General features: G+C 46.0%; 1 protein-coding gene across 2 annotated transcripts in view; it reads right to left on the reverse strand.

Moving 5' to 3' along the window:
• Positions 1 to 426: 426 nt before the first annotated feature.
• The window catches only part of IRF7 (interferon regulatory factor 7), a 30,208-nt gene continuing 5,068 nt past the window's right edge, over positions 427 to 25,566 (reverse strand). For both annotated transcript variants that reach the window (XM_038764833.1, XM_038764832.1), the window contains 8 exons: positions 22,740 to 22,849; positions 22,007 to 22,052; positions 21,450 to 21,623; positions 17,053 to 17,133; positions 11,570 to 11,737; positions 8,938 to 9,339; positions 897 to 1,015; positions 427 to 644 (listed from right to left, as the gene is read on the reverse strand). In XM_038764833.1, coding sequence (XP_038620761.1) covers positions 489 to 644; positions 897 to 1,015; positions 8,938 to 9,339; positions 11,570 to 11,737; positions 17,053 to 17,133; positions 21,450 to 21,623; positions 22,007 to 22,052; positions 22,740 to 22,849 — 1,256 coding nt within the window. In that variant the 3' untranslated portion in view covers positions 427 to 488. The remainder of the gene's footprint in view (positions 645 to 896; positions 1,016 to 8,937; positions 9,340 to 11,569; positions 11,738 to 17,052; positions 17,134 to 21,449; positions 21,624 to 22,006; positions 22,053 to 22,739; positions 22,850 to 25,566) is intronic.

Here is a 25,566-nt window from a genome sequence, read left to right on the forward strand (position 1 = left end):
AGGGCTCACAGTCTTAATCCCCATTTTCCAGATGAGGGAACTGAGGCTCAGAGAAGTGAAGTGACTCACCCAAGGTCACACAGCAGACATGCGGCGGAGCCGGGATTCGACCCCAAAGCCCGGGCTCTTTTCCCCTGAGCCGCGCTGCTTCTCGGCGTATTCAATCAATACGATTGAGTGAGTGAGCGAGGGCGGACGGTCAGTTTAATACGGTTTGTTTTGTCGTCCGTCTCCCCCTTCTAGACTGTGAGCCCGCTGTCCCTAGATGTTGCCAACTTGGGCTTCCCAAGCGCTTAGTCCAGTGCTCTGCCCACTGTAAGCGCTCAATAAATACGATTTGACTGATTGATTGATTGACTGTCTCTATATGTTGCCAACTTGTACTTCCCAAGCGCCCAGCCCAGTGCTTTGCCCACAGTAAGCGCTCAATAAATACGATCGAATGACTGACGAGGGGCCGGCCGGGCGGGAGGCAGGGAGGCCCGGCCCTAGCCCTGGGGGTCGAGATCCATGAGGAAGCTTTCGAGGTCCAAGAGGCCGTCGATGGAGGTGGAGAGGTGGAGGCTGAGGCTGCCGCTGCTGAGGGACGACGCTCCCGCCCGCTGTACCTTCTCCACGTACAGGGCACAGACCCTGGGCACCAGCTGCCGACAGGCCCAGGCGTGAGCCCGGTGTCCCCTCGCCCCCTTCCCCGCCACCCTCGGTGGGCCCAGCCTCGCACCCACTCCTCCGGACACCAGGCCTCAGTTTCCCCCCCCCTCCGGACGCAGGGCTGGGCCTCAGTTCCCCCCCACCCCCGAGACCCCGAGTTCGTGGCGGGCAGGGAACGCGTCCATCCTAATGTTAGATGGGGGCTCTTCCCGGCGCTCAGTAAGTAGCCACGACGACCGACTGACCTTCACCAGGATGAGATTCTTCTCCTTGGGCTTGGCGGCCGACAAGGTCTGGCCGAAGGACAGGTAGATGGTGTAGTCTGGGGACGAACTTCTCCGGCCCTCGTGAAAATCCTTCAGCTCTGGGGGAGACGAGGGGACGGGGGAGGTGGTCATTCATTCATTCAATCATCATCATCATCATCAGAATAATATTATCATTATGGGGCTCACTGTCTTCATCCCCATTTTCCAGATGAGGGAACTGAGGCCCAGAGAAGTGAAGCGATTTCCCCGAGGTCACCCAGCAGAATCCCAGGCCCGGGCTCTATCCACTAGGCCCTACTATTTCAGGTTGAATGACTTGCCCAAGGTCACCCAGCAGGCCGGGTCCAACCCAGGGATTGGGTCCAACCTGATTAGCTTATATCCATCCCAGCACTTAGTACGGTGCCTGGCACTTAGTAAGCGCTTAACAGATGCCATAAAAATAAAAACCCTCTCTGCACTTCTTAGCTATAAAATAGGCATGAAATCTTCACTCCCGCTCAGCATTTAGTACAGTGCCTGGCACACAGGAAGCGCATAACGGATACCGTAAAAAAAAAAACCCTCTCTGGACTTGTTGGGGTGAAATCCTCACTCCCGCTCAGCACTTAGTACAGTGCCTGGCACTTAGTAAGCGCTTAACAGATACCATAAAAATAAAAACCCTCTCTGGACTTCTTAGCTATAAAATAGGTGTGAAATCTTCACTCCCACTCAGCACTTAGTACAGTGCCTGGCACATAGTAAGCGCATAACAGATACCGTAAAAAAACCCCTCTCTGGACTGGTTAGCTGTAAAATACGGGTGAAATCCCCACTCCTGCTCAGCACTTAGTATGGTGCCTGGCACTTAGTAAGCGCTTAACAGATGCCATAAAAATAAAAACCCTCTCTGGACTTCTTAGCTATAAAATAGGCGTGAAATCTTCACTACCGCTCAGCACTTAGTACAGTGCCTGGCACATAGTAAGTGCATAACAGATACCGTAATAAAAAAACCCTCTCTGGACTTGTTAGCTGTAAAATAGGGGTGAAATCCTCACTCCCGCTCAGCACTTAGTACAGTGCCTGACACATAGTAAGCGCATAACAGATACCATAAAAAAAACCCCTCTCTGGACTTGTTGGGGTGAAATCCTCAATCCCGCTCAGCACTTAGTACAGTGCCTGGCACTTAGTAAGCGCTTAACAGATACCATAAAAATAAAAACCCTCTCTGCACTTAGCTATAAAATAGGCGTGAAATCTTCACTCCCGCTCAGCACTTAGTACAGTGCCTGGTACATAGTAAGCACATAACAGATACCGTAAAAAAAAAACCCTCTCTGGACTTGTTAGCTGTAAAATAGGGGTGAAATCCTCACTCCCGCTCAGCACTTAGTACAGTGCCTGGCACTTAGTAAGCGCTTAACAGATGCCATAAAAATAAAAACCCTCTCTGGACTTGTTAGCTGTAAAATAGGGGTGAAATCCTCACTCCCGCTCAGCACTTAGTACAGTGTCTGGCACTTAGTAAGTGCTTAACGGATACCATAAAAATAAAAACCCTCTCTGGACTTCTTAGCTGTAAAATAGGGGTGAAATCCCCACTCCTGCTCAGCACTTAGTACAGTGCCTGGCACTTAATAAGTGCTTAACAGATGTCATAAAAATAAAAATCCTCTCTGGACTTCTTAGCTGTAAAATAGGGGTGAAATCCTCACTCCGACTCAGCACTTAGTACAGTGCCTGGCACATAGTAAGCGCATAACAGATACCATAAAAATAAAAACCCTCTCTGGACTTCTTAGCTATAAAATAGGCGTGAAATCTTCACTCCTGCTCAGCACTTAGTACAGTGCCTGGCACATAGTAAGCGCATAACAGATACCGTAAAAAAAAAAAACCCTCTCTGGACTTGTTGAGGTGAAATCCTCACTCCTGCTCAGCACTTAGTACAGTGCCTGGCACTTAGTAAGCGCTTAACAGATACCATAAAAATAAAAACCCTCTCTGGACTTCTTAGCTATAAAATAGACGTGAAATCTTCACTCCAGCTCAGCACTTAGTACAGTGCCTGGCACTTAGTAAAGCGCATAACAGACACCATAAAAAAAACCCTCTCTGGACTTGTTAGCTGTAAAATACAGGTGAAATCCCCACTCCTGCTCAGCACTTAGTACAGTGCCTGGCACATAGTAAGCGCATAACAGATACCGTAAAAAAACCCCTCTCTGGACTTGTTAGCTGTAAAATAGGGGTGAAATCCTCACTTCCGCTCAGCACTTAGTATAGTGCCTGGCACATAGTAAGCGCATAACAGATACCGTAAAAAAAAAACCCTCTCTGGACTTGTTAGCTGAAAAATAGGGGTGAAATCCTCACTCCCGCTCAGCACTTAGTACAGTGCCTGGCACTTAGTAAGCGCTTAACAGATACCATAAAAATAAAAACCCTCTCTGGACTTCTTAGCTATAAAATAGGCATGAAATCTTCACTCCCGCTCAGCACTTAATACAGTGCCTGGCACTTAGTAAAGCGCATAACAGACACCATAAAAAAAAAAACCCTCTCTGGACTTGTTGGGGGGAAATCCTCACTCCCGCTCAGCACTTAGTACAGTGCCTGGCACTTAGTAAGCGCTTAACAGATACCATAAAAATGAAAACCCTCTCTGGACTTCTTAGCTATAAAATAGGCGTGAAATCTTCACTCCCGCTCAGCACTTAGTACAGTGCCTGGCACACAGTAAGCGCATAACAGATACCATGAAAAAAACCCTCTCTGGACTTGTTAGCTGTAAAATAGGGGTGAAATCCCTACTCCTGCTCAGCACTTAGTACAGTGCCTGGCACTTAGTAAGCGCTTAACAGATACCATAAAAATAAAAACCCTCTCTGGACTTCTTAGCTATAAAATAGGCATGAAATCTTCACTCCCGCTCAGCACTTAATACAGTGCCTGGCACTTAGTAAAGCGCATAACAGACACCATAAAAAAAAACCCCTCTCTGGACTTGTTGGGGGGAAATCCTCACTCCCGCTCAGCACTTAGTACAGTGCCTGGCACTTAGTAAGCGCTTAACAGATACCATAAAAATGAAAACCCTCTCTGGACTTCTTAGCTATAAAATAGGCGTGAAATCTTCACTCCCGCTCAGCACTTAGTACAGTGCCTGGCACACAGTAAGCGCATAACAGATACCATGAAAAAAACCCTCTCTGGACTTGTTAGCTGTAAAATAGGGGTGAAATCCCTACTCCTGCTCAGCACTTAGTATAGTGCCTGGCACATAGTAAGCGCATAACAGATACCGTAAAAAAAAAACCCTCTCTGGACTTGTTAGCTGTAAAATAGGGGTGAAATCCTCACTCCCGCTCAGCACTTAGTACAGTGCCTGGCACTTAGTAAGCGCTTAACAGATGCCATAAAAATAAAAACCCTCTCTGGACTTGTTAGCTGTAAAATAGCGGTGAAATCCTCACTCCCGCTCAGCACTTGGTACAGTGCCTGGCACTTAGTAAGTGCTTAACGGATACCATTAAAAAAAAACCCTCTATGGACTTGTTGGGGTGAAATCCTCACTCCCGCTTAGCACTTAGTACAGTGCCGGGAACTTAGTAAGCGCTTAACGGATGCCATAAAAATAAAAACCCTCTCTGGACTTGTTAGCTATAAAATACGGGTGAAATCCCCACTCCTGCTCAGCACTTAGTACAGTGCCCGGCACATAGTAAGCACATAACAGATACCATAAAAAAACCCTCTCTGAACTTGTTGGGGTGAAATCCTCACTCCCACTCAGCACTTAGTACAGTGCCTGGCACTTAGTAAGCGCTTAACAGATACCATAAAAATAAAAACCCTCTCTGGACTTCTCACCTATAAAATAGGCGTGAAATCCTAACTCCCGCTCGGCACTTAGTACAGTGCCTGGCACTTTGTAAGTGCATAACAGATACCATAAAAAAAAAAAAACCCTCTCTGGACTTGTTGGGGTGAAATCCTCACTCCCGCTCAGCACTTAGTACAGTGCCTGGCACTTAGTAAGCGCTTAACAGATACCATAAAAATAAAAACCCTCTCTGGACTTAGCTATAAAATAGGTGTGAAATCTTCACTCCCGCTCAGCACTTAGTATAGTGCCTGGCACATAGTAAGCGCATAACAGATACCGTAACCGCCCCCCCCCCCCCCCCCCCCGGACTTGTTAGCTGTAAAATAGGAGTGAAATCCTCACTCCCGCTCAACACTTAGTACAGTGCCTGGCACTTAGTAAGTGCTTAACGGATACCATAAAAATAAAAACCCTCTCTGGACTTCTTAGCTGTAAAATAGGGGTGAAATCCTCACTCCCGCTCTGCACTTAGTACAGAGCCTGGCACATAGTACGCACATAACAGATACCATAAAAAAAAAATCCTCTCTGGACTTGTTGGGGGGTGAAATCCTCACTCTCGCTCAGCACTTAGTACAGTGCCTGGCACTTAGTAAGCGCTTAACAGATACCATAAAAATAAAAACCCTCTCTGGACTTCTTAGCTATAAAATAGGCGTGAAATCTTCACTCCCACTCAGCACTTAGTATAGTGCCTGGCACATAGTAAGTGCATAACAGATACCGTAAAAAAAAAAAAAAACCCTCTCTGGACTTGTTAGCTGTAAAATAGGCGTGAAATCCTCACTCCCGCTCAACACTTAGTACAGTGCCTGGCACTTAGTAAGCGCTTAACAGATGCCATAAAAATAAAAACCCTCTCTGGACTTGTTAGCTGTAAAATAGCGGTGAAATCCTCACTCCCGCTCAGCACTTGGTACAGTGCCTGGCACTTAGTAAGTGCTTAACGGATACCATTAAAAAAAAACCCTCTATGGACTTGTTGGGGTGAAATCCTCACTCCCGCTCAGCACTTAGTACAGTGCCTGGCACTTAGTAAGTGCTTAACGGATACCATAAAAAAAAAAAACCCTCTCTGGACTTGTTGGGGTGAAATCCTCACTCCCGCTCAGCACTTAGTACAGTGCCTGGCACTTAGTAAAGCGCATAACAGACACCATAAAAATAAAAACCCTCTCTGGACTTGTTGGGGTGAAATCCTCACTCCCGCTCAGCACTTAGTACAGTGCCTGGCACTTAGTAAGCGCTTAACAGATACCATAAAAATAAAAACCCTCTCTGGACTTGTTAGCTGTAAAATAGGGGTGAAATCCTCACTCCCACTCAGCACTTAGTACAGTGCCTGGCACATAGTAAGCGCTTTACAGATGCCATAAGAAAAAACACCCTCTCTGGACTTGTTAGCTGTAAAATAGGAGTGAAATCTCCACTCCCGCTCAGCACTTAGTACAGTGCCTGGCACATAGTAAGAGCTTAACAAATATTGTAAAAAGAAAAGAAAAACGCTCTCTGGACTGGTTAAATAGTGATGGTATCTGTTATGCGCTTACTATGTGCCAAGGGTTTCCTCAGCAGCGTGGCTCGGTGGAAAGAGCCCGGGCTTGGGGGTCGTGGGTTCTAATCTCGGCTCTGCCACTTGTCAGCTGGGTGACTTTGGGCAAGTCCCTTCTCTGGGCCTCAGTGACCTTATCTGGAAAATGGGGATGAAGACTGTGAGCCCCATGTGGGTCAACCTGATTACCTTGTATCGGCGCTGAGAACAGTGCTTGGCACATAGTAAGCGCTTAACAAATGCCATTATTATTATTGTTATAAATGGGGGTGACATCCCTCCTCTCCCCACCCTCTCCCCCCAGCCCTGGGCTCAAGAGAAGCAGCGTGGCTCAATGGAAAGAGCTCGGGCTTGGGAGTCGGAGGTCACGGGTTCAAGTCCCGGCTCCGCCAATTGTCAGCTGTGTGACTTCGGGCAAGTCACTTCACTTCCTTGGGCCTCAGTTCCCTCATCTGTAAAATGGGGATTAAGACTGTGAGCCCCACGTGGGACAACCTGATCACCTTGTATCCTCCCCAGCGCTTAGAACAGTGTTTTGCACATAGTAAGCGCTTAACAAATGCCATCATTATTATTATAAATCCAGAGAGGTTTTTTATCCTCTCCCCTTCCTCCCCCTCCCCATCCCCCTGGCCTTACCTCCTTCGCCTCCCCACAGCACCTGTACATATGCTTGTACATATTTATTATTCTATTTTATTTGTACATATTTATTCTATTTATTTTATTTTATTAATATGTTCTGTCTTGTTGTCTGTCTCCCCCTTCTAGACTGTGAGCCCGCTGTTGGGTAGGGACCGTCTCTAGATGTTGCCAACTTGGACTTCCCAAGCGCTTAGTCCAGTGCTCTGCACACAGTAAGCGCTCAATAAATTCTACTGAATGAAGGAACAAATGAATGAGAGGGGGGTTTTGGCAGCAACATTATAATGATTATTATTATTTATTCTGATGGTATTGACACCTGTCTACTTGTTTTGTTGTCTGTCTCCCCACTTCTAGACTGTGACCCTGTTGTTGGGTAGGGACCGTCTTTATCTGTTGCCGAATTGTACTTCCCAAGCGCTTAGTACAGTGCTCTGCACACAGTAAGCGCTCAATAAATATGACTGAGTGAGTGAGACTGACGAGGCCCGGGGGGTCACTTTCATTCATTAATTCATTCATTCATTCATCCAATCGTATTTATTGAGCTCTTACTGTGTGCAGAGCACTGGACTAAGCACTTGGGAAGTACAAGTTAGCAACACATAGAGACGGTCCCTACCCAACAGTGGGCTCACAGTCTAGAAGGGGGAGACAGAGAACAAAACGTATTAACAAAATAAAATAAGTAATGAATGAATTCAATCATAACATGTCCAAGACTGAACTCCTTGTCTTCCCTCCCAAACCTTGCCCTCTCCCTGACTTTCCCATCTCCGTTGACGGCACTACCATCTTTCCCGTCTCACAAGCCCGCAACCTTGGTGTCATCCTTATTCACCCCTCACATCCAAGCCGTCACCAAAACCTGCCGGTCTCAGCTCCGCAACATCGTCAAGATCTGCCCTTTCCTCTCCATCCACACCGCTACCCTGCTCGTTCAAGCTCTCATCCTATCCCGTCTGGACTACTGTGTCAGCCTTCTCTCTGATCTTCCATCCTCGTGTCTCTCCCCACTTCAATCCATACTTCATGCTGCTGCCCAGATTGTCTTTGTCCAGAAACGCTCTGGGCGTGTCATTCCCCTCCTCAAAAATCCCCAGTGGCTACCAATCAATCTGTGCATCAGGCAGAAACTCCTCACCCTGGGCTTCCAGGCTGTCCATCCATCCATCCCCTTGCCCCCTCGTCCCTCACCTCCCTTCTGTCTTTCTCCAACCCAGTCCGCACCCTCCGCTCCTCCACCGCTGATCTCCTCACCGTACCTCGCTCTCGCCTGTCCCGCCATCGACCCCTGGCCCATGTCCTCCCCCGAGCCCGGAATGCCCTCCCTCTGCCCATCCGCCAAGCTAGCTCTCTTCCTCCCTTCCTACTGAGTGCTCACCTCCTCCAGGAGGCCTTCAGCCACATTCAGCCCCTTCCTTCCTCTCCCCCTCATCCCCTTCTCCATCCCCCCACCTTACCTCCTTCCCTTCCCCACAGCACCTGTATATATGTATATATGTTTGTAAATATTTATTACTCTATTTATTTATTTTACTTGTACATATCTATTCTATTTATTTTATTTTGTTAGTATGTTTGGTTTTTTTCTCTGTCTCCCCCTTTGAGACTGTGAGCCCACTGTTGGATAGGGACTGTCTCTATATGTTGCGAACTTGTACTTCCCAAGCACTTAGTACAGTGCTCTGCACACAGTAAGCGCTCAATAAATACAATTGATTGATTGATTGATTGAGTGGGCTCACAGTCTAGATGGGGGAGACAGACAACAAAACATATTAACAAAATAAAATAAGTAATGAATGAATTCAGTCGCATTTACTGAGCGCTTACTGTGTGCAGGGCACTGGACTAAGCGCTCGGGAAGTCCAAGTTGGCAACATCTAGAGACGGTCCCTACCCAACAGTGGGCTCCCAGTCCAGAAGTCAGAGTCACTTACCGCCCAGGAAGTGGTTGAAGTCGAAGATGGGGGTCTCAGTGTCGCGGGGGAGCAGGCGGGGCTTGGTCTGGGGGTCGTATTGGGGTCCTCGGGGGGTCAGTCTGCCGGCCAGCTCCCAGAATACCTTGCACTTGCCCCCGCGTGTGGCCAGCAGCTTCCGGTCCCTCAGCTGGACCTGCAGGCCGGGGCCTACGTGGTCCAGGAGCTGCAGCGTGTAGTGCACCTGCTTCAGGTCGGGCAGCTCGGCGGGGCTGGGGAATGGCACCGTCTGGGGGTCGCAGGGGTGGCCGCCCACCGGGCCCTGGCAGGACGTCAGCACGCAGTGGCCCTGGACCACCGTGGCCCAGTGGACTGGCCGCCCCTTGTACAGGATGGTCACCTCCAGCTCGCGGGCACCGAGGTCTGGCGGGGGAGGAGGAGAGATGATGGTCAGTGGGCCTGCCCACCCTGCGGACCCCAGGAACCTCATGGGGAGTGGGGCGGGGAGAAAGGATTCATACATTCATACATACATTCATTCATATGTTGCCAACTTGTACTTCCCAAAGCATTTAGTACAGTGCTCTGCACACAGTAAGCGCTCAATAAATATGATTGATTGATTGATACATTCATACATACATTCATTCATACATAGAGGGACTGTCTCTATATGTTGCCAACTTGTACTTCCCAAGAGCTTAGTCCAGTGCTCTGCACACAGTAAGCACTCAATAAATACGATTGATTGATTGATACATTCATACATACATTCATTCATACATAGAGGGACTGTCTCTATATGTTGCCAACTTGTACTTCCCAAGCACTTAGTACAGTGCTCTGCACACAGTAAGTGCTCAATAAATATGACTGATTGATTGATACATTCATACATACATTCATTCATACATAGAGGGACTGTCTTTATATGTTGCCAACTTGTACTTCCCAAGCACTTAGTACAGTGCTCTGCACACAGTAAGCGCTCAATAAATATGATTGATTGATTGATACAGTCATACATACATTCATTCATACATAGTGGGACTGTCTCTCTATGTTGCCAACTTGTACTTCCCAAGCGCTTAGTCCACTGCTCTGCACACAGTAAGCGCTCAATAAATACAATTGATTGATTGATTGATACATTCATACATACATTCATTCATACATAGAGGGGCTGTCTCTATATGTTGCCAACTTGTACTTCCCAAGCGCTTAGGCCAGTGCTCTGCACACAATAAGCGCTCAATATATACGATTAATTGATTGATTGATACATACATACATACATTCATTCATACATAGAGGGATTGTCTCTATATATTGCCAACTTGTACTTCCCAAGCGCTTAGTACATTGCTCTGCACACAGTAAGCGCTCAATAAATACGACTGATTGATTCATTCATTCCATCGTATTCATTCATTCCACCGTATTTCCTAAGCGCTTACTGTGTGCAGAGCACTGGGCTGAGCGCTTGGGAAGTCCAAGTTGGCAACATAGAGAGACGGTCCCTACCCAACAGCGGGCTCACAGTCTAGAAGGGGGAGACGGACAACAAGACAGAACATATTAACAAAATAAAATATATAGAATAAATATGTACAAATAAATATTCATTCATTCATTCAATCGTATTTACTGAGCGCTTACTGTGTGCAGAGCACTGGACTGAGCGCTTGGGAAGTCCAAGTTGGTAACATAGAGAGACGGTCCCTACCCAACAGCGGGCTCACAATCTAGGAGGGGGAGACGGACAACAAGACAGAACATATTAACAAAATAAAATGAATAGAATAAATATTTACAAATAAAATAGAGTAATAAATATGTACAAACATATATCCAGGTGCTGTGGGGAGGGGAAGGAGGTAAGCCGGGGGGGATGGGGAGGGGGATGAGGGGGAGACGAAGGAGGGGGCTCAGTCTGGGAAGGCCCCAGACTGAGCCCCCTCCTCCCAGACTGAGCTCCCTCCTTCCTTTGCCCCTCCTCCCCCTCTCCATCCCCCCCACCTTACCTCCTTCCCCTCCCCACAGCACCTGGATATATGTATATATGTTTGTACGCATTTATTACTCTATTTATTTTACTTGTACATATTTATTCTACCTATTTTATTTTCTTAATCTGCTTTGTTTTGTTCTCTGTCTCCCCCTTCTAGACTGTGAGCCCACTGTTGGGTAGGGACCGCCTCTATATGTGCCAACTTGGACTTCCCAAGCGCTTAGTCCAGTGCTCTGCACACAGTAAGCACTCAATAAATACGATTGAATGAATGAATGAATGGAGGAGGTGAGAAGGCCTCGTATTTACGGAGCGCTTACTGTGTGCAGAGCACTGGACTAAGCGCTTGTTGGCAACATATAGAGACGGTCCTGACCCAACAACGGTCTCCCTCCCCCCCACCCCCAGAGGCTTATCCAGCGCTTAGAACAGTGCTTTGCACATAGTAAGAGCTTCTAGACTGTGAGCCCACTGTTGGGTAGGGACCGCCTCTATATGGTGCCAACTTGGACTTCCCAAGCGCTTAGTCCAGTGCTCTGCACGCAGTAAGCGCTCAATAAATACCATTGAATGAATGAATGAATGAACAAATGCCATCATTATTATTATTATTATTATTACTATCGTCCCCTCACCCCTCACCTGGGCTGCAGGCCGGAGGGGCAGGGTTGGCGAGCGGAGGCGTGGGCTGCTCCTGGGGGAGGACGGCGAGGGGGCCGGCTGGCTGAACTGGATCCAGGCCTGTCCAAGTCCTGCTGTCCTCGGCGGGGGCAGACTGGGGGTACTCTGGCACCTCGTAGGGGGTGGCACCTGCAGGGGGATGCAGGAGGGTGAGGGGCTTTCAGAAGATCTGGAACCTGGGCCAATCGTAAAAATAATAATAAGCAGCGTGGCTCAGTGGAAAGAGCCCGGCCTTGGGGGTCAGAGACCGTGGGTTCTAATGCCGGCTCCACCAATCAATCAATCAATCGTATTTATTGAGCACTTACTGTGTGCAGGGCACTGTACTAAGCGCTTGGGAACATATAGAGACAATCCCTACCCAACAGCGGGCTCACAGTCTAGAAGGGGGAGACGGCCAACAAGGCAGAGCATATTAACAAAATAAAATAAATAGAATAGATATGTGCAAATAAAATAAATATTCATTCATTCATTCAATAGTATTTATTGAGCGCTTTCTGTGTGCTGAGCACTGGACTAAGCACTTGGGAAGTCCAAGTTGGCAACATATAGAGACGGTCCCTACCCGACAGTGGGCTCACAGTCTAGAAGGGGGAGACAGACAAGACAGAACATATTAATAAAATAAAATAAATAGAATAAATATGTACAAATAAAATAAATATTCATTCATTCATTCAGTCGTATTTATTGAGCGCTTACTGTGTGCAGAGCACTGGACTAAGCGCTTGGGAAGTCCAAGTTGGCAACATCTAGAGACGGTCCCTACCCAACAGTGGGCTCACAGTCTAGAAGGGGGAGACAGAGAACAAAACCAAACATGTTAACAAAATAAAATAAATAGAATAGATATGTACAAGTAAAATAGAGTAATAAATCTGTACAAACATATGTACATATATCCAGGTGCTGTGGGGAAGGGAAGGAGGTAAGACGGGGGGAATGGAGAGGGGGACGAGGGGGAGAGGAAGGAGGGGGCTGAGTGTGGGAAGGCCTCCTGGAGGAGGTGAGCTCTCAGTAGGGCCTTGAAGGGAGGAAGAGAGCTAGCTGGGTGACTCTGGGCAAGTCACTTCACTTCTCTGGGCCTCAGTGACCTCATCTGGAAAATGGGGATTAAGACTGTGAGCCCCATGTGGGACAACCTGATTCATTCATTCATTCAGTCGTATTTATTGAGCGCTTACTGTGTGCAGAGCACTGGACTAAGCGCTTGGGAAGTCCAAGTTGGCAATATATAGAGACGGTCCCTACCCAACAGTGATTTCACAGTGTAGAAGGGGGAGACAGACAACAAAACAAAACTTATTAACAAAATAAAATAAGTAGAATAAATATGTACAAGTAAAATAGATAGAGTAATAAATATGTACAAACATATATACATATACAGGAGTATCTCCCCCAGCGCTTAGAACAGTGCTTTGCACACAGTAAGCGCTTAACAAATGCCATTATTATTAATGGTGATGATATTTGTTAAACACTAACTAGGTGCCAGGCACTGTACCTCGATTTGCTTGTAATAATAATAATAATGGTGGTATTTGTTAAGCGCCTACTAAGTGCCAAGCACTGTTCTAAGCGCTGAGGTAGATACAAGGCATCAGGTTGTCCCACATGGGGCTCACAGTCTTAATCCCCATTTTACAGATGAGGTTACTGAGGCACAGAGAAGTGAAGTGACTTACCCACAGTCACACAGCAGACAAGTGGCGGAGCCAGGATTAGAACCCATGACCTCTAACTCCCAAGCCCGGGCTCTTTCCACTGAGCCACACTGCTTCTCAGCTGATGCTTATCATTATCAATGATAATGCTTATCATTATTATTATTACTAAGCGCTGGGATGGATATTAGCAAATCGGGTTGGACACAATCCCTGGTCCACATGGGGCGCAAAGTCTCAATCCCCATTTTTTCAGATGAAGGAACTGAGGCCCAGAGAATGATAATAATAATAATAACAATAATAATAATAATAATAATGATGGTATTTGTTAAGCACTTACCACGTGTCAGGCACTGTACTAAGCTCTGGGGTGGATACAAGCAAATTGGGTTGGACACAGTCCCTGCCCGCGTGGGGCTCACAGTCTCAATCCCCGTTTTTGCTGATGAGGGAACTGAGGCCCAGAGAAGTGAAGTGACTGGTCCAAGGGCACACAGCAGACAAGGGGCGAAGTCAGGATTAGAACCCGCTACTTCTGACTCCCAAGCCCAGGCTCTATCCACTCGGCCACACTGCTATCCTAGTGAAGGCTCATAGTACAGTGCTCTGCACATAGTAAGCGCTCAATAAATACGATTGATTGATTGATTGGAGGCCTTCCCAGACTGAACCCCCTTCCTTCCTCTCCCCCTCGTCCCCCTCTCCATCCCCCCCATCTTACCTCCTTCCCTTCCCCACAGCACCTGTATATATGTATATATGTTTGTACATATTTGTTACTCTATTTATATATATATATATGTTTGTACATATTTGTTACTCTATTTTACTTGTACATATCTATTCTATTTATTTTATTTTGTTAATACATTTTGTTTTGTCGTCTGTCTCCCCCTTCTAGACTGTGAGCCCACTGTTGGGTAGGGACTGTCTCTAGATGTTGCCAACTTGTACTTCCCAAGCGCTTAGTACAGTGCTCTGCACACAGTAAGTGCTCAATAAATACGATTGATGATGATGATGCAAGGGTGATGCCCAAAGGAGTGGGAGAAGGGGAAATGAGGGCTTGGTTGGGAAAGGCCTCTATGTAGGAGGGAGTAAGGTTCATTCATTCATTCAATCGTATTTATTGAGCACTTACTGGGTGCAGAGCACTGTACTAAGCGCTTGGGAAGTACAAGTCGGCAACAGACAGAGGCGGTCCCTACCCAACAACGGGCTCACAGTCTAGAAGGGGGAGGCAGACAACAAAACAAAACATGTGGACAGGTGTCAGAATCGTCAGAACACATAGAATTCTAGCTCTATGCACAGCATTAACAAAATAAATATAATAGTAAATATGTACACGTTAAATAAATAAAGTAATAAATCTGTACAAACATACAGGGAGGGGAAGGAGGGAGGGCGGGGGGATGGGGAGGAGGAGAGGAAAAAGGGGGCTCAGTCTGGGAAGGCCTCCTGGAGGAGGTGAGCTCTCAGTAGGGCTTTGAAGATTGACTCCCCATTTTCCAGATGAGGGAACTGAGTTCCAGAGAAGTGAAGTGCCTGTATATTCCCCACAGCACCTGTATATATGTTTGTACAGATTTTCTATTTATTTTACTTGAACATATTTACTGTTCTATCTATCTTGTTAATGATGCGCATCTAGCTTTAATTCTATTTGTTCATTCATTCAATCGTATTTATTGAGCGCTTACTGTGTGCAGAGCACTGTACTAAGCGCTTGGGAAGTACAAGTTGGCAACATATAGAGACGGTCCCTACCCAACAGTGGGTTCTGACAACTTGACACACGTCCACATGTTTTGTTTTGTTGTCTGTCTCCCCCTTCTAGACTGTGAGCCCGTTGTTGGGTAGGGACCGTCTCTAGATGTTGCCGACTTGGACTTTCCAAGTGCTTAGTACAGTGCGCTGCACACAGTAAGCGCTCAAGAAATACGATTGAATGAATTAATAATAATAGTAATAATAATGATGGTATTTGTTAAGCGCTTACTATGTGCAAAGCACTGTTCTAAGCACTGGGGAGGTTACTAGGTGATCAGGTTGTCCCACAGGGGGCTCACTGTTTTAATCCCCATTTTACAGATGAGGTCACTGAGGCCCAGAGAAGTGAAGTGACTTAATAATAATAATAATAATAGTAATAATTATTATTATTACTAGGTGATCTAGTAGGTGATCAGGTTGTCCCACGGGGGGGCTCACAGTTTTAATCCCCATTTTCCAGATGAGGTCACTGAGGCCCAGAGAAGTGAAGTGACTTAATAATAATAATGATGATGGTATTTGTTAAGCGCTTACTATGTGCAAAGCACTGTTCTAAGCGCTGGGGAGGTTACAAGGTGATCAGGTTGTCCCACGGGGGGGCTCACAGTTTTAATCCCCATTTTACAGATGAGGTCACTGAGGCCCAGAGAAGTGAAGTGACTTAATAATAATAATAATAATTATTATTATTATTATTATTATTACTAGGTGATCTAGTAGGTGATCAGGTTGTCCCATGGGGGGCTCACCGTTTTAATCCCCATTTTCATCATCATCATCATCATCATCAATCGTGTTTATTGAGCGCTTACTATGTGCAGAGCACTGTACTAAGCGTTTGGGAAGTACAAATGGGCAACACATAGAGACAGTCCCTCCCCAACAGTGGGCTCACAGTCTAAAAGGGGGAGACAGAGAACAAAACCAAACATACCAACAAAATAAAATAAATAGGATAGATGAGGTCACTGAGGCCCAGAGAAGTGAAGTGACTTAATAATAATAATGATGATGGTATTTGTTAAGCGCTTACTATGTGCAAAGCACTGTTCTAAGCGCTGGGGAGGTTACAAGGTGATCAGGTTGTCCCACGGGGGGGGCTCACAGTTTTAATCCCCATTTTCCAGATGAGGTCACTGAGGCCCAGAGAAGTGAAGTGACTTAATAATAATAATAATAATAATTATTATTATTATTATTACTAGGTGATCTAGTAGGTGATCAGGTTGTCCCACAGGGGGCTCACAGTTTTAATCCCCATTATCCAGATGAGGTCACTGAGGCCCAGAGAAGTGAAGTGACTTAATAATAATAATGATGATGGTATTTGTTAAGCGCTTACTATGTGCAAAGCACTGTTCTAAGCCCTGGGGAGGTTACAAGGTGATCAGGTTGTCCCACGGGGGGGGCTCACAGTTTTAATCCCCATTTTCCAGATGAGGTCACTGAGGCCCAGAGAAGTGAAGTGACTTAATAATAATAATAATAATTATTATTATTATTATTATTACTAGGTGATCTAGTAGGTGATCAGGTTGTCCCACGGGGGGCTCACAGTTTTAATCCCCATTTTCCAGATGAGGTAACTGAGGCCCAGAGAAGTGAAGTGACTATCCAAAGTCACACAGCTGACAGTTGGAGGAGCCGGGATTTGAACCCATGAGCTCTGACTCCAAAGCCCGGGCTCTTTCCACTGAGCCACGTCACCCAGCAGACATGCGGTGGAGCCGGGATTAGAACCCAGGACTTTCCGACTCCAGGGCCCGGGCTCTACCCATAGGCCATGTGGCTTGGCAGGCTTGTCCCCCTTCTAGACTGTGAGCCCACCGTTGGGTAGGGACCGTCTCTATATGTTGCCAACTTGGACTTCCCAAGCGCTTAGTACAGTGCTCTGCACACAGTAAGCACTCAATAAATACAATTGATTGATTGATTGATTGATTGTCCGTCCGGTGGGCTTCACCTCTCAGCTCCCCCGGCCCCAGGCCCACTTACCTGTCCACACCGAGCACGACTCCTCCGCTGGGCCGGGAGGCCCCCAGGGGCCACGGGCTCCCAATTCCACCAGTGGGGCACCTGCCGGGTGGGATCAAATCAGTCACTAGACACCCTCACCCTGTCCCCCCAACTCCCATCCCTCCAATAATAATGATGATGATACTTGCTAAGCGCTTACTATCCGCCAAGCACTGTTCTAAGCGCTGGGGGAGATACAATAATAATAATAATAATGATGATGGCATTTATTAAGCGCTTACTATGTGCCAAGCACTGTTCTAAGCGCTGGGGGAGATACAATAATAATAATAATAATGATGGCATTTATTAAGCACTTACTATGTGCAAAGCACTGTTCTAAGCACTGGGGGAGATACAATAATAATAATAATGATGGCATTTATTAAGCACTTACTATCTGCCAAGCACTGTTCTAAGTGCTGGGGGAGATACAATAATAATAATAATGATGGCATTTATTAAGCGCTTACTATGTGCCAAGCACTGTTCTAAGCGCTGGGGGAGATACAATAATAATAATAATAATAATGATGGCATTTATTAAGCACTTACTATGTGCAAAGCACTGTTCTAAGCACTGGGGGAGATACAATAATAATAATAATGATGGCATTTATTAAGCGCTTACTATCTGCCAAGCACTGTTCTAAGTGCTGGGGGAGATACAATAATAATAATAATGATGGCATTTATTAAGCGCTTACTATGTGCCAAGCACTGTTCTAAGCGCTGGGGGAGATACAATAATAATAATAATAATAATGATGGCATTTATTAGGCACTTACTATGTGCAAAGCACTGTTCTAAGCACTGGGGGAGATACAATAATAATAATAATGATGGCATTTATTAAGCGCTTACTATCTGCCAAGCACTGTTCTAAGTGCTGGGGGAGATACAATAATAATAATAATGATGGCATTTATTAAGTGCTTACTATCTGCCAAGCACTGTTCTAAGTGCTGGGGGAGATACAATAATAATAATAACGATGGCATTTATTAAGCTCTTACTATGTGCAAAGCACTGTTCTAAGCACTGGGAAGGACACAATAATAATAATAATGATGGCATTTATTAAGTGGTTACTATGGCAAAGCACTGTTCTAAGCACTGGGGAGGATACACTAATAATAATGATGGCATTTATTAAGCGCTTACTATGTGCAAAGCACTGTTCTAAGCACTGGGGAGGATACACTAATAATAATAATGATGGCATTTTTTAAGCACTTACTATCTGCCAAGCACTGTTCTAAGCACTGGGGAAGATACAATGATAATAACAATGATGGCATTTATTAAGCGCTTACTATCTGCCAAGCACTGTTCTAAGTGCTGGGGGAGATACAATAATAATAATAATGATGGCATTTATTAAGCGCTTACTATCTGCCAAGCACTGTTCTAAGTGCTGGGGGAGATACAATAATAATAACAATGATGGCATTTGTTAAGTGCTTACTATGTGCCAACACTGTTCTAAGCGCTGGGGGAGATACAATAATAATAATAATGATGGCATTTATTAAGCGCTTACTATGTGCAAAGCACTGTTCTAAGCACTGGGGAGGTTACAAGGTGATGAAGTTGTCCCATGGGGGGCTCACAGTCTTAATCCCCATTTTACAGATGAGGGAATTGAGGCACAGAGAAGTGAAGTGACTTGCCCAAAGTCACCCAGCTGATAGTTGGTGGATCCGGGATTTGAACCCATGACCTCTGACTCCAAAGCCCATGCTCTTTCCGCTGAGACATGCTGCTTCTCATAAGTGCTTCTCACTTCACTTCTCTGGGCCTCAGTTACCTCATCTGTAAAATGGGGATTAAGACTGTGAGCCCCGTGTGGGACAACCTGATCACCTTGTATCCCCCCCAGCGCTTAGAACAGTGCTTCGCACATAGTAAGTGCTTAACAAATACCCTCATTATTATTATTATCCCCATTTTACAGATGAGATCCTTCCCTTTCCGCCGACAGCCACCCAAAACGCACATGTTGGTGCCCCAATCTGTGCTACTCAGAGAGATGTCAATCACAAGACTACATGTTGCCCACTTGTACTTCCCAAGCGCTCAGTACAGTGCTCTGCACACAGTAAGCGCTCAATAAATACGATTGAATGAATAAATGAATGAATGAGCTCTCCCCCTTCTAGACTGTGAGCCCACTGTTGGGTAGGGACTGTCTCTATATGTTGCCAACTTGTACTTCCCAAGTGCTTAGTCCAGTGCTCTGCACACAGTAAGCGCTCAATAAATACAATTGAATGAATAAATGAATGAATGAGCTCTCCCCCTTCTAGACCGTGAGCCCACTGTTGGGTAGGGACTGTCTCTATATGTTGCCAACTTGTACTTCCCAAGCACTTAGTACAGTGCTCTGCACACAGTAAGTGCTCAATAAATACGATTGAATGAATAAATGAATGAATGAGCTCTCCCCCTTCTAGACTGTGAGCACACTGTTGGGTAGGGACTGTTTCTATATGGTGCCAACTTGTACTTTCCAAGCGCTTAGTACAGTGCTCTGCACACAGTAAGCGCTCAATAAATATGATTGATGGATTGATTGACTAAGGGATGGTTTCCAGCCTGATACCAGCCTGAGCTGGTACTTATCTGCAGGGCTAAGTTAATTCACTAGTCAGCCAGTCCCTTGTATATTTTGAGCGCTTTCTGTGTGCAGAGCAGTGCACTAAGCGCTGGGGAGAGGACAATACAACAATAAGCAGACACATTCCCCGTCCACAACGAGCTGACGGTCTGGAGAAGCAGCGTGGCTCCGTGGAAAGAGCCCGGGCTTTAGAGTCCAAGGTCACGGGTTCGAATCCCAGCTCTGCCATTTGTCAGCTGTGTGACCTTGGGTGGCTCCGTGGAAAGAGCCCGGGCTTTAGAGTCAGAGGTCACGGGTTTGAATCTCAGCTTTGCCAATTGTCAGCTGTGTGACCTTGGGTGGCTCCGTGGAAAGAGCCCGGGCTTTAGAGTCAGAGGTCACGGGTTTGAATCCCAGCTTTGCCAATTGTCAGCCGTGTGACCTTGGGCGAGTCACTTAACTTCTCTGGGCCTCAGTTCCCTCATCTGTACAATGGGGATCAATCAATCAATCAATCATATTTATTGAGCACTTACTGTGTGCAGAGCACTGTACTAAGTGCTTGGGAAGTACAAGTTGGCAACATATAGAGACGGTCTCTACCCAACAGTGGGCTTGCGGTCTAACAGGGGGATGAAGACTGTAAGCCCCCCGTGGGACAACCTGATCGCCTTGTAACCTCCCCAGCGCTTCTAGCCTGTGAGCCCACTGTTGGGTAGGGACCGTCTCTACATGTTGCCAACTTGTACTTCCCAAGTGCTTAGTACAGTGCTCTGCACACAGTAAGCGCTCAATAAATACGATTGATTGATTTGCACATAATAAGCGCCTAATCAATCAATCAATCAATCGTATTTATTGAGCGCTTACTGTGTGCAGAGCACTGGACCCGGCTCCACCAATTGTCAGCTGTGTGACTCTGGGCAAGTCTCTTAACTTCTCTGTGCCTCAGTTCCCTCATCTGTAAAATGGGGATTAAGACTGTGAGCCCCACGTGGGACAACCTGATCACCTTGTATCCCCCCAGTGCTTAAAACGGTGCCTTGCACATAGTAAGCGCTTAACAAATACCATTATTATTATTATTACTGTGTGCAGAGCACTGTACTGAGCGCTTGGGAAGTACAAGCTGGCAACATCTAGAGACGGTCCCTACCCGACAGTGGGCTCACAGTCTAAAAGGGGGAGACAGAGAACAAAACCAAACATACTAACAAAATAAAATAAATAGAATAGATAGGTACAATTGAAATAAATAAATAAATATAAATAAATATAAATAAATAAACACAAATAAATAAATAAAAAATGAATGAATGAATGAATGAAGCGCAATCAAAATAAATAAATAAATAAACATGAGCATAAATAAATAAATAAACACAAATAAAAAAATAAATTAAAAATGAATGAATGAATGAATGTACAATTAAAATAAATAAATAAATATAAATAAGTGAAAAATAAATGAAAAATAAATAAATGAATGAATGATGTAAAATTAAAATAAATAAATAAATAAATAAAAATAAATGAAAAATAAATGAAAAATAAATAAATGAATGAATGATGTAAAACTAAAATAAATAAATAAATTTAAATAAATAAATAAATATAAATAAATATAAATGAATGAATGAATGAATGAATGAATAAATAAATAATAAATAAATACATACTGTTGTTATTATTAGAGGGGGAGATGGCCGAGAATGGAAATGGAGAAATGAGAGTTAAGAGGCTGAGGTGCTCACCCTGAGCTTTCCCTTCACCTACCCGGGTCACAGGGGCCATCCCCCTGTCCCCACATCTCGGCCGGCCAGTAGCCGACCTGGGGCAGCTGGCTCTGCTCCAGGGCCAGCTGCAGGAGATCCGGGGAGGCCACTTGGGGCCCGTAGCCAGGGGCACGGTTGCTGGTCACATGGAAGCCCTCGGGGTGGGCCACTGCGCCTGCAGGGACATTCGGTCATTCATTCAGTCAAAATAATAATAATATCAAAATTAATAAGGTCACGGGTTCGAATCCTAGCTCTGCCAGTTGTCAGCCGTGTGACCTCGGGCGAGTCGCTTCACTTCTCTGGGCCTCAGTTCCCTCATCTGTACAATGGGGATGAAGACTGTCCCCATGGGACAACCTGATCGCGTCTGCTTATGAACGTGTCTGCTTGTTCCAAAGCTGTGGAATCCGGGAGTTTCAGCATCCCGCATGCTCATTCCTTGGGATCTCCGGTCCCGCACTTGCTTCCCTTCCTCTCCCAGGGCCTCTATCCCAATGCCAGCCCGTGCCAGCCATGCCAGTCGTAGTAGCCGACCCCCCGGCCCCCGGGGCTCACCACAGCTCTGCTCCTCCAGGGACAGGATCTGAAGAATGTCTTCTAGCTGGAACGCAAAGCCCAATCAATTAATAATATTTCCTGAGCAGATTTGTCCGTCCCAAGCGCTGAGTCCAGTGCTCTGCACACAGTAAGCGCTCAATAAATGCGATTGAATGAATGAATGAGAGAAGATTAGAACTGGTAAACCCTATTCATTCATTCAATCAATCGTACTTATTGAGCGCTTACTGTGTGCAGAGCACTAGACTAAGCGCTTGGGAAGTCCAAGTTGGCAACATATAGAGACGGTCCCTACCCAACAGTGCAGTCTAGAAGGGGGAGAGCTCATTCATTCATTCATTCATTCAATCGTATTTATTGAGCGCTTACTGTGTGCAGAGCACTGGACTAAGCACTTGGGATGTCCAAGTCGGCAACATCTAGAGACGGTCCCTTCCCAACAACGGGCTCACAGTCTAGATGGGGGAGACGGACAATGAAACAAAACGTGTAGACAGGTGCCATAATCGTCAGAACAAATAGAATTAAAGCTAAATGCACATCATTAACAAAATAAATAGAATAGTCAATAAGTACAGGTAAAATAAATAGAGCGATAAATCAGTACAAACATATATACAGGTGCTGTGGGGAGGGGAAGGAGGTAGGGCGGCGGGGATGAGGAGGAGGAGAAGAAAAGGGGGCTCAGTCTGGGGCCTTATCCAGTCAGCATTATCCCTGGCTTCCATACCTGGATTGATGCAGCACAGTCCGGGATGTTTTCGGGATTTATTCCAGACGCTTCTTCCTCCTCCTCTTCCTCCTCCTCCTCCTCCTCCTCCTCCTTATTCACGTGCAGGTCTAAGAGGGGGGAAAAAGGCCCCAGGGCTTAGTCCCCATTTCCAGCCAAGACACCCCTCACTCCCCACCCCCAAAACCAGCCTTCTGCCCATTCCCTTCCACTACTCTGCCCCCAATCATATTTAATGAGAACTTCTTCATTCAATCATTCATTCGTATTTATTGAGCGCTTACTGTGTGCAGAGCACTGTACGAAGTGCTTGGGAAGTCCAAGTTGGCAACATCTAGAGACGGTCCCTACCCAACAGTGGGCTCACAGTGTAGAAGGGGGAGACAGAGAACAAAACCAAGCATATTAACTAAATAAAATAAATAGAATATGTACAAGTGTGCAGAGCCCTGTATTATGGGCTTGGGAGAGGATGAGGTGACAGAGAACAGAGAAGCGAAAGAGCCCGGGCCCGGGACCCAGAGGACGTGGTTTCTAATCCCGGCTCTGACGCATGCCTGCTGTGTGGCTTTGGGCAAGTCCCTTCACTTCTCTGTGCCTCAGTGACCTCATCTGGAAAATGGGGATTGAGACTGTGAGCCCCACGTGGGACAGGAAATGTGAACCTGATGATTACCTTGTAATAATAACAAGAGAAGCAGTGTGGCTCAGTGGAAAGAGCCCGGGCTTTGGAGTCAGAGGTCATGGGTTCAAACCCCAGCAATGCCAATTGTCAGCTGTGTGACTTTGGGCAAGTCACTTCACTTCTCTGGGCCTCAGTTACCTCATCTGTAAAATGGTGATTAATAATAATAATAATAATAATGATGGCATTTATTAAGCGCTTACTATGTGCAAAGCACTGTTCTAAGCGCTGGAGAGGTTACAAGGTGATCAGGTTGTCCCACGGGGGGCTCACAGTCTTAATCTCCATTTTACAGATGAGGGAACTGAGGCACAGAGAAGTTAAGTGACTTGCCCAAAGTCACACAGCTGGCAATTGGCAGAGCCAGTGTTTGAACTCATGACCCCTGACTCCAAAGCCCGGGCTCTTTCCACTGAGCCATGGATTAAGACTGTGAGCCCCGCGTGGGACAACCTGATCACCTTGTATCCTCCCCAGCGCTTAGAACAGTGCTTTGCACATAGCGCTTAACAAATGCCATTATTATTATTATTATTAATAATAATAATAATAATAAATGCCATTAAAAATGATGGTATTTGTTAAGCTCTATGTGCCAAGCACTGTTCTAAGCACTGGAATAGATTCAAGGTTATCAGGTTGTCCCATCTGGGGCTCACAGTCTTGATCCCCATTTTCCAGATGAGGTCATTGCGTCACAGAGAAGTCAAGTGACTTGCGCAAAGTCGCACAGCTGACAAGTGGCGGAGCCAGGATTAGAACCCACGACCTCTGACTCCCAAGCCCGGGCTCTTTCCACTAAGCCACGATGCTTCTCTTGTACATACGCCCATGCTTAGAACAGTGCTTAGCACATAATAAGCACTTAACAAATACCGCAATTATTATTATTATTTTTAATGAGAAGCAATGTTGCATAATGGATAAAGCACGGGCCAAGGGATAAGAAGGACCTGTGTTCTAATCCAGTCTCTGTCACTTGTCTGCTGTGTGACTGCAGGTAAGTTCCTTCACTTCTCTGGGCCTCAGTTCTCTCATCTGTAAAATGGGGATGAAGACTGAGCCCCGTGGGGGACAGGGACTGTCCCACCAGAGTAGCTTGTATCTACCCCAGCACTTGGCCCAGTGCCTGGCACCTTGTATGTTCTTAGCAAATAAATGGGGATTAATAATAATTAATAATAATAATAATGGCATTTATTAAGCTCTTACTGTGCAAAGCACTGTTCTAAGCGCTGGGGAGGTTATAAGGAGATCAGGTTGTTCCACAGGGGGCTTACAGTCTTCATCCCCATTTTACAGATGAGGTCACGGAGGCCCAGAGAAGTGAAGTGACTTGCCCAAAGTCACAAAGCTGACAAGACTGTGAGCCCCATGTGGGACAGGGACGGCGTCTGATATGACTACTTTGTATTCATTCATTCATTCATTCAATCGTATTTATTGAGCGCTTACTGTGTGCAGAGCACTGTACTAAGCGCTTGGGAAGTACAAGTTGGCAACATATAGAGACGGTCCCTACCCAACAGTGGGCTCACAGTCTAGAAGGGGGAGACAGAGAACAAAACCAAACATATTAACAGAATAAAATAAATAGAATAAATATGTACAAGTAAAATAAATCAATAAATAGAGTAATAAATATGTACAAACATATATACAGGTGCTGTGGGGAAGGGAAGGAGGTAAGGCGGAGGGGATGGAGAGGGGGAGGAGGGGAAGAGGAAGGAGGGGGCTCAGTCTGGGAAGGCCTCCTGGAGGAGGCCTCCTGGAGGCCTTGTATCTATTCAAGCGTTCAGCACAGTGCCTGGAACATAGTAAGCGCTTAGCAAATACCATAGGAAAAAGAAACAGGGAAGCTTCTTGCCTACAGTGAGCTTACAGTCTAGAAGGAAGGTACTGTCCTCTCCAAAGTCCTTCGCACCATAATAATAATTCTGGTATTTGTTAAGCATTTACTATATGCCAGGCACTGTACTACGCTCTGCGATGGACATAATAAGCAAATCAGGTTGGACATGGCCCCTGTCCCACGTGGGGCTCACAGTCGCCATCCCCATTTTCCAGATGAAGGAACTGAGACCCAAAGAAGTGACTTGCCCAAGGTCCCATAGGAGACAAGTGGCGGAGGTGGGATTAGAA

The sequence above is a fragment of the Tachyglossus aculeatus genome, chromosome 22, assembly GCF_015852505.1.
Source record: "Tachyglossus aculeatus isolate mTacAcu1 chromosome 22, mTacAcu1.pri, whole genome shotgun sequence".
NCBI lineage: Eukaryota > Metazoa > Chordata > Mammalia > Monotremata > Tachyglossidae > Tachyglossus > Tachyglossus aculeatus.